This window comes from Cajanus cajan, chromosome 5 (genome assembly GCF_000230855.2).
Source record: "Cajanus cajan strain Asha chromosome 5, NIPB_CcT2T_4, whole genome shotgun sequence".
NCBI lineage: Eukaryota > Viridiplantae > Streptophyta > Magnoliopsida > Fabales > Fabaceae > Cajanus > Cajanus cajan.
The window spans coordinates 27701040-27710002 of record NC_138521.1 but is presented as its reverse complement, the minus strand read 5'-3'; the positions used below and the strand labels follow the sequence as shown (position 1 = coordinate 27710002).

General features: G+C 29.1%; 2 protein-coding genes across 2 annotated transcripts; both read right to left on the bottom strand.

The window, feature by feature from the left end:
- Positions 1 to 1427: 1427 nt before the first annotated feature.
- LOC145949209 (naringenin,2-oxoglutarate 3-dioxygenase-like) lies at positions 1428 to 2983 on the bottom strand. The gene is made up of 2 exons (XM_083075166.1): positions 2499 to 2983; positions 1428 to 1804 (listed from the first exon to the last, which is right to left on the bottom strand). The coding sequence occupies exons 1-2, from the start codon at positions 2814 to 2816 to the stop codon at positions 1544 to 1546; spliced, it is 579 nt and encodes a 192-aa protein (XP_082931292.1). The 5' UTR covers positions 2817 to 2983; the 3' UTR covers positions 1428 to 1543.
- Positions 2984 to 7409: 4426 nt separating this feature from the next.
- LOC145957943 (uncharacterized) lies at positions 7410 to 8303 on the bottom strand. The gene has a single exon (XM_083074377.1). The coding sequence runs from the start codon at positions 8301 to 8303 to the stop codon at positions 7410 to 7412; it is 894 nt and encodes a 297-aa protein (XP_082930503.1).
- Between the last annotated feature and the right edge of the window lie 660 nt (positions 8304 to 8963).

The window sequence follows — 8963 nt, the reverse complement described above, 5'->3', positions numbered from 1 at the left end:
ACTCAAATATAATGAATGTTTTTATTTAAAATTTAATATTAATATTATTATAAATATTTCGTAAATAATAATTATAAATTTTTAGAGCATATTTTTATTTCTATATATTATATTTTAAAATTTTAACAAATAATTATATTAATTAAAAAATAAAATAAAATAGAAAAAATTAAAAAATTAAAATTAAAATTAAAATATTAGTAATAAGAATAAATAATTCATAAATAACTTTTATTAATATTTTGCTATATTAAGTTTAATCAATAACATAGTAATAAAATTAATATAATTCACTGTTTTTTTAATGAAAACTAAAGATTTTTGTGTTTTGAATGACTAAAATAAACCTCAAATAATTTAACAAAAGATATTTATCAAGTGCATTGTACAAACTAAAATATTAATTATAAAAATATTTTTACATATTGTAATTTAAAAATAATAACAAAAAATATTTTTTTTTTAAATTGAATAAATTTTAAAATTCTACCAAATTTTAAAATCTTTATTTATTTTCTAAAAATTATAATTTGGTTAAGATAAATAAAACTTACATTTTATAAAAATTCTGTAATGTTGCGTATGTACAAAATATTTTTGTATATTAAAATATACTCTCCTAATATATATATATATATATATATATATATATATATATATATATATATATATTTGTTAAAAATACTCTTATAATATAATTTTATACTATTATTTTTTTTCTTTTACAAAAAATAATGTAAAAAATGTACCAAAAATACATACCAACACAGCACACATGAGGAAAAAAAAAAAAAAAAAAAAAACCACAGTTACAACATGGATTGAACCTTACTTTTCATTCTTTAGCGTCTTCAAGACTTCAACCATGACATTGACGTTGGTAAGCTCTCGCTGCTCTGCTATACATTTTCATAACTTAATCTAACCTAACCTAAATATATTTCAGTGTTGACTGTTGCGTTAAGTGCGTTCTTCATCGTAAAACTTACGAAGCTACATCTTTTTCAAAACACAATATCTGTGTTTTTTTTTTTTTGTGTTAATTTTACGTAAACAAATATTATTTTAATGTCTAAAAAAAATTAAGGCAGGTTGTGCTTTATACACACAACTTAGCCTTGTTTTATAAACACTATTTTCATAAGAAAAAAAAGTAAAAGTTATGTTTGTAAAACAAGACTTACATAAAAAATACTCAATTTCGATTTTTTTAAATTACTTATTTTGAGGTTTTTTTTTTAAAAAAAATTATATCTGTCTTAAAATAAGTCTAACCTATACCTATTATAAAGAAAATATTAAGATATATAATTATTTTTTATCTTTATTTTTTAATAAATTATTATATTCTTCAAATATAATTTTTTTTTATATTTTTTTTTTTATGAATAATTATGATTTTTTAATATTTATTTGTATCTAACTACTAGGATCAAAGTTTCTTGTGGTATCTGTTTATTATTAATAGAAGTGGTATATATTTCCGAAGACAGACTATGCAAGAATCTCATTCAAAGACATGTTGTCGAGTTAATTTGGCTTCTCAAGGTCCTGTTGCAATTGCTTTTTCCTTAGCGAGTTTCTTCTTCATAGCAATCTCAAGGTCCTTGCTCATCTTCCTCTCGTACATTTCAACAAAAGTGATTGGTTCCTCAAGCAAAGGTTTCTCACCCTCTCTGATCTTCAAAGGGTACACAGTTGCATTTGGTGCTGGGTTCTGAAACGTCGCTATGGACAAACGACTATGGTTCGAGTTCACCACCGCTTGGTGATCAGCATTCTTGAACCTTCCATTGCTCAAATACTGCATACACCCACCACAAAATATTAAACAAATTATGAAAATAAAAATACACGCCCCAAAATTAGTCAAATATACAATCATTCATTAACTTAAGACAATATTTCAAAACTTTTAATTATAATAAATAATTGTATAAAATCATCTCATCATATCGTTAGATAATATGTAAAATCACATTCATAATTCCATCCGAATTTAAACTATCTGATAATAAAATAAAATAAAATTTTAATTTTTATTAAATAAATGAGTTTTGATTTTAAGTTTTATTAATTTAATTGTTTCTCTAAAATTTGTAAACGTTATCTTTTATCATATTGTAAAATAAACAAATTTTAATTTTTATAAAATATTTTTTCTTTTAATTTTTGTCAATCTAAATTTTATGGACACTATTTTTTTGTCTCTACCAATTATGATAAATAACATTTATTTTTATAATTATAAAAAAACATTTACAAGTGTCACAATAACATAATTAATATTATTATCTGCGGTTGAATTATACTTATAACAGATGCTTAACTTTTTAATAAATAACAAATCATTAAAATGATTACATAATCGTTGATACTAAATGCAAATCAGTAGCCCTAAATTTTAAGTATGAATAATAAAGATTTCTTTTGGTTTATGAGGAGTGATTGCATGATATGAAAAAGACACAAAGATTATATTGCATAATAGTACTGACATGACCATGGTCTCCGAGATTAACGACGAAAGCACCCTCCACAGGCTGAACGGTTATCCACGTTTTGCCATTGTCTCTAGTGGCCTGAAGTCCACCGACTAGGTCCTGAAGAAGAAGCGTGATGGTGCCAGGGTCAGTGTGGCGCTTGAGCCCAAGAGTGAGGTCAGGTTGAGGGCATTTTGGGTAATAATTAATCACAATTTTCTGGTCCATTTCAACACAGGCTTTGGTGAGAACCTCCTTCTCGAACCCCATAGCTTCCGATAACACCTCCAACAGCTTGCATGCCAAACGCATGAGCTTCTCGCTGTATTCCATAGTCACCGTTTTCCACCCTTCCGGCGTGTCTGGCCACCCCGAATAGTCCCTCTATCTGATTGGATACGAAAAGTATGTCATCATCTCTCTCCAATCCAGCACCGCTTCCCCCTGCCACAATACGGACAAAAAGTTAACTTAGATACCAAAAATGTTTGGCTATCATTTTTTTCTTTATTCTTTTTTTATAGGGAGTTTTAGTTATACTATTTTAATTATTTTTTTAAATGTAAAATTCTATTCCTTTATCAATTTGATTTTTTTTATTATATATAATTATTAAATTTTGATTTTATTTGATGATCTATAATATATAATAATATATATAATGATAAAATTTAAAAATATTTATATGTATTTATTTTTACGAGTGATTTATATTTGTTTTATTAATAAAATTTTTATTTGTATATTTTTTTTTAAAAATTTAATTCTAAATATCATGTTACTAATTATTATATTATTTGGGTATGAATAAATATTAAAATTTAATAATTAGTAGATGTTAAATTGATAGAAGAATCAAAATTTTATATTTTTAAAATTTGAGAGACTAAGGGGGTGCATTGGTTTAGGATTTCATAGGATTTTAAAAGATTTCTTTTGAGTAAAAAAGTTCATTGGTATTCAATCAGGATTTTATGTCACTTAAAAACAATCCAGTGATATTCAATCTGGATTTTCAAGATTTTTTAAAGAGTCTATTAAAATCCATTGGTATTCATTTGAGATTTTTTATAATTTAAAAACAATCCATTGGTATTCAAAAATATAAGGATTTTAAAGGATTGTTGTGTGAGAGGGATTTTGAAGGACTTTCTAGTGTTATATATAAATACCAAATTCATAAAACAATCCCATCCAAACCCATCGGATTTTGAAGGATTGTTTGAAGTGACTTTTCAAGAATTTTCAAGTGAGTTTTTCATCTTTTTTTTATGCTTTTGTCTTCTCCATTTTTTCTCTGTTAATAATACTGCACTATTGTTCATTGCTCATATATAATATTGTAATACTGTTCTCATCTCATTCCCCTATATTTTGTGAAACTCCGATATGTAAATGGTAGTATCATTGACTTGCTTTATTTTTCTGTTTGTTCTCTTTAATTGACTTGCTTTATTTTTTTTCTATGTAGTTGAATTTGTTCCTTTATATAACACAAAAAAATGCTTGAAATTTCAGTTTTTAAGTGGTATTTTTTTATTACACACGTCAAGAAAAGAAAAAGTGAAAGATGAAATTGATATCATAATCTCTACAATATATATATATATATATATATATATATAAAATATGAATTTGTTAGGGTTTTTGTGAGTAGAATGAGATGAAAATGGATCTTAGTTGGGGGAAGAACCCTCTTAGCATAAAAGTTGCGATCTCTCTTCTTCTCTTAAGTTTGTTACTTTTATCCTTCCTCCTTTTATGACTTAACAATTATTTTTTTTTACTATGAAATTTTTTTAATTTTTATATTGTGAAATTAGGACTTTTTAATATTTTAAAAAAAGAAAATTAACATAAGACATTGCATTATCTAATTTCTTAAGGTTTAGGATTTATGCCTTCATTAGCTTATTTTTTAAAAAAGAAAATATTGTTAAAATATTTGTTAGAATAATTTACATTTATAAATATCGTTAAAAATATATAACTAAAATAATATATATATATATATATATATATATATATATATATTCTCTATATCTAAATTCTTATTCTTTAAATAATAATAATAATTATAATAATTATTATTATTATACTAATATTATATATATTGCATATGTAATTAGGTAAATATTTTTTGGTGGATTGTGGATTTCTTAATCGACACTAATTTTTAGCTCCATTTCAAGGTGTAAGATATCATCTACAAGATTTTGCAGGTCAGGGTAATGATCCTGAAAATGAGAAAAAATTGTTCAATCTTCGGCATGCGTCTTTAAAGAATGTGATCGAGAGAATATTTGGTATTTTTAAATCAAGGTTCACAATTTTTAAGTCAGCACCTCCATTTTTATTTAAGACACAAGTGGAATTTGTGTTAGTATGTGCATCACTACATAACTTTCTACGTAAAGAATGTCGTTCCGATGAATTTCCAATTGAAGCGGTGAATGAACCTTCATCTTCAATGTTACCAGTTAATGAAGATCATACTTTTAAGCCTATTATTCAATCTCAAGAGCAAGAGCGAAAAGACGCTAATGCTTAGAGGACTAGTATAGCTATGGATATGTGGGTGAATGTTATTTAAGAGGATAGAATATTATGGAGAATTATTATTATTATTATTTATCTAGACATTATTTTTTTTTATATTATTTTTTTCTTTGACTCTTTTTAAATTTGAATGTATGAATTTTTTTTTTGAAATATTATCAAATTAAAAAATTCACGAAAATTCTACAAAATCTCACATAATCCATTAAAATCTTGATTTAAAAGTCTTGCAGAATCCATTAAAATCCTGATTTTAAGTCTTGTAGAATCCTGCAAAATCTTAAAAGTCATAAAAATCCTGCAAAGTCTTTTAAAATCCGCAGGATTATTTTTAACTAAAAAAGTTCTTTAAAATCCTAATCCAATACATCCCCTAAATGTCTTTATTTCAAAATAGAACAGAAAATGCAATTTACCTAAAATAGTTTTATATACTAAGTAATATTTTTAAATGATGTTCTTACCGGAAATCTGCTGTAGAGCTGATCCGCCGGGTAAGATCGGCGAGCCTCCTTCACTGGTACGCTGGTGCTCCAAGATGGGGGTGGTACCTGCAAAAGAGACTCCGATGCTAAAGTTAGTGTTTGTGGGAGTATGAGTCTCATATAAATAATGCACATACCTTTGTGTGAATTAGGGTTGTCTTGGGCCTTGGGCCTGAGATAAGACATGATATGATAAGATATCATATGATATGATATGATAAGATATCATATGATATGATATGATAAGATATCATATGATATGATATGATACGATATGATGAGATATGATATGATATAATTGGAGGGCGGTTCTGATCTGGGACGAGATCCCCGGGTTCGGGAATGATCTGCCCAAATACCGGGCCCCAAATACCGGGCTGACGTCGCTCAGCGTGTGCCCGGGGTGGCTTTGTATCGCTTCCTAATGTAGCCCATTGCTTCCTAATGGTGTTTATATCTTCTAGCGACAATGGTGATCAATCTATAAATATTTGTTAAGAAAATTTAGAACAATTAGAAGAAACTCTTAAAACATGATAAAATGTAAACTTAAAATAAAAAATTTCAAAATTCTAAAACGTACTTCAGTCCACCCAGATACTATTTGTGAATCAACAATAGTATGCATTGCCTTCATTACATAGTATCCGCACTCATAGTTTCCTTTTTGCTTATGAGACTACAAAAAGAATATAAAAACCAATTTTAGTAGTAATGGTAATTCAAAAGAAAATACCTTAGAAAAAATATATCATTACTAAAATAAAATAACTTACTTTAAAAGAGACCCAAAGCATTTTTTTCTTCAACTTTGAACCTTTAAGTATATGGTATCCTTCCATATACTTAAATATTGAGACCTCAAGCCAACTAATTTCAAATCTTTCATTGATACTAGTCTTTTTACATTAGAAGAGTAACCATGCGGCACTTTGACACCATGTAAGCACTCACAAAAACTTGTTTTCTCCTTTTTTGACAATGTGTGACATGCTAGGGGAAAATATGTTCGCTTACCCTTAGGTTGTGGATACAATTGTTGTCGTATTCCCATGAGTTGCAAATCTAGACGAGAGTTGAGTCCATCTTTTGTCTTGCCTTGAATATTGAGAAGTGTGGCAATTACACTATCACATACATTTTTCTCAACATGCATGACATCAATGCAATGTCTAACATCAAGAACTTTCTAGTATGGAAGATGAAATAATATCGACCTCTTCTTCCATATGCTTCTTTCTTTGGGTTGTTTTCCCTTCTTTCCAAGTGTCATATTTAAATTCTTCACCCGTTCATAAACTTGCTCACCAGTTAATGCAGTAGGAGCACTGTCATATTCTTGAAATCCATTAAAAGCTTTTTTTAACCTTCGATATGGATGATTAGGTTTAAGAAATCTTCGATGACCAAGGTAAACTGTCTTCTTCCAATTAAGTAGTTGATGGTAACAAGTGTCCTCTTCACATATAGGACAAGCTTTATGCCCCTTATTAACACTGTAGCCGCACAAGTTTCCATATGCTGGAAAGTCATTGATTGTGTAGAACAACATGGCACGCAACCTGAACAATTCACCTGAATACTCGTCAAACACATCAATTCCCTCTTCCCACAACATCTTTAAGTCTTCCACCAATGGACTTAAATAAACATCAATGTTGTTTCCTGGTTGCCTTGGACCAGAAATCATCATAGATAGCATTAAATATTTGCGTTTCATGCACAACCACGGAGGTAAATTGTAAATTGTCAACAAAACAGGCCATGAACTATGCTTAGTACTCAAGTTACCAAACGGATTAATTCCATCCGTAGCTAGTCCAAGCCTCACATTTCTTGGCTCCTTGCCAAAATTTGGAAACATAGAATCAATTTTTTTCCATTACAAACAATCTGTTGGATGCCTAAGACTTCCATCACACTTCCTTTCATCTTCATGCCATCTCATTAGCTTTGCGTCATCCGCATTAGCAAACAAATGTTTTAATCTCGGAACAATTGGAAAATACAATAAAACCTTCGCTGGAGGACCCTTAGTGCTCACATCATAATCAGAATCATCTTGTTTCTTTTTATATCGTGACAACCCACATCTTGGACATTGATGCAACCCTTCAAACTCACCATGATATAACATACAATCATTTGGGCACGCATGTATCTTCTTATATTCCAAACCCATAGGACACAACACCTTTTTTGCCTCGTAGTTACGATTAGGCAATGTGTTACCCTCTGGAAGCATTTCTTTCAGTAGCTCTAACAATTCTGTGAAGCTTTTATCACTCCATCCATTTCTTGCCTTCAAATTGAACAATCTTAATATCGATGAAAGTCTTGTGAATTTTGTACAGTTTGGATACAACGGCTTCTCCAAATCGTTGCACATAGTTTCATACATATGTGCACACTTGAATGATTCTGGACCCACATCACGAAGCATCTCCTCTAACCGATCATCCATATCTATCTCTTGTGTAAATGTTTGAGTTTGAGTTTCGACTGATACACTTTGAATGTCAACATTTTCACCATGCCATATCCAACGTGTATAATTCTTAAGAAATCCATCACACAAAAGATGTTCTCTTATAACATCAAGTTCTAGGCGAGTCGCATTACAACAATTAACACAAGGACAAAAAAACCTTCCATTCATATCATCATTAGCATTTCGTATAACATATTCAATAAAATATTCTACTCCAGTCTCATACTCATCACTTATATGTGATGCATGTATCCAACTTCGATTTAATAACCAACTTTTATCCATAACTTCTGTTCTTCATAAAAAAAAAACATAGACCATGTGAATGTTAATCTCACTATTTTAATCATTTATATTAAATTTCAAATGGGAAACTAAGGTTCACTCAATATGTGCATAAATATAACATCATATTAATTTATAAAAATCAAATAAAGCACTTAATTTTTCTAAACACTAAATTACTAGGTAGACATTAATTATATCACAAATTATTAATAAAATACAAATATATAACACATACATACAAGGTGTCTAATTTTCTAAGTTGGGTACCTAATTTGTCTATATAAAGCAATGGTGAGTCAAAAAAGAAATTATAAAGGAGCCCACTTTGGAACGGGCCGTTCCTAAACTGGAACAGGCCGTTCCGGAATCTGAAAAATACCTAAAACTTTAGTCTGGAACGGCCACGGAACGGCCTGTTCTGCAAGCAGAACGACCCGTTCTGCAAGCGAAACGGCCCGTTCTGTAAGCGGAACGGCCCGTTCTACAAACGGGCTTAGAACGGCCTGTTCTACTTGCAGTACGGGCCGTTCTTCTTGCAGAACGGGCCGTTCCAGTTTAAAAAGTCGCCCAGCAACAACGAAATAACATACATGAGAAGACAATGTTACCTTCCAAGAAGAATATATCAAGCTAGACACTTTAGATGAGAGATGAGAG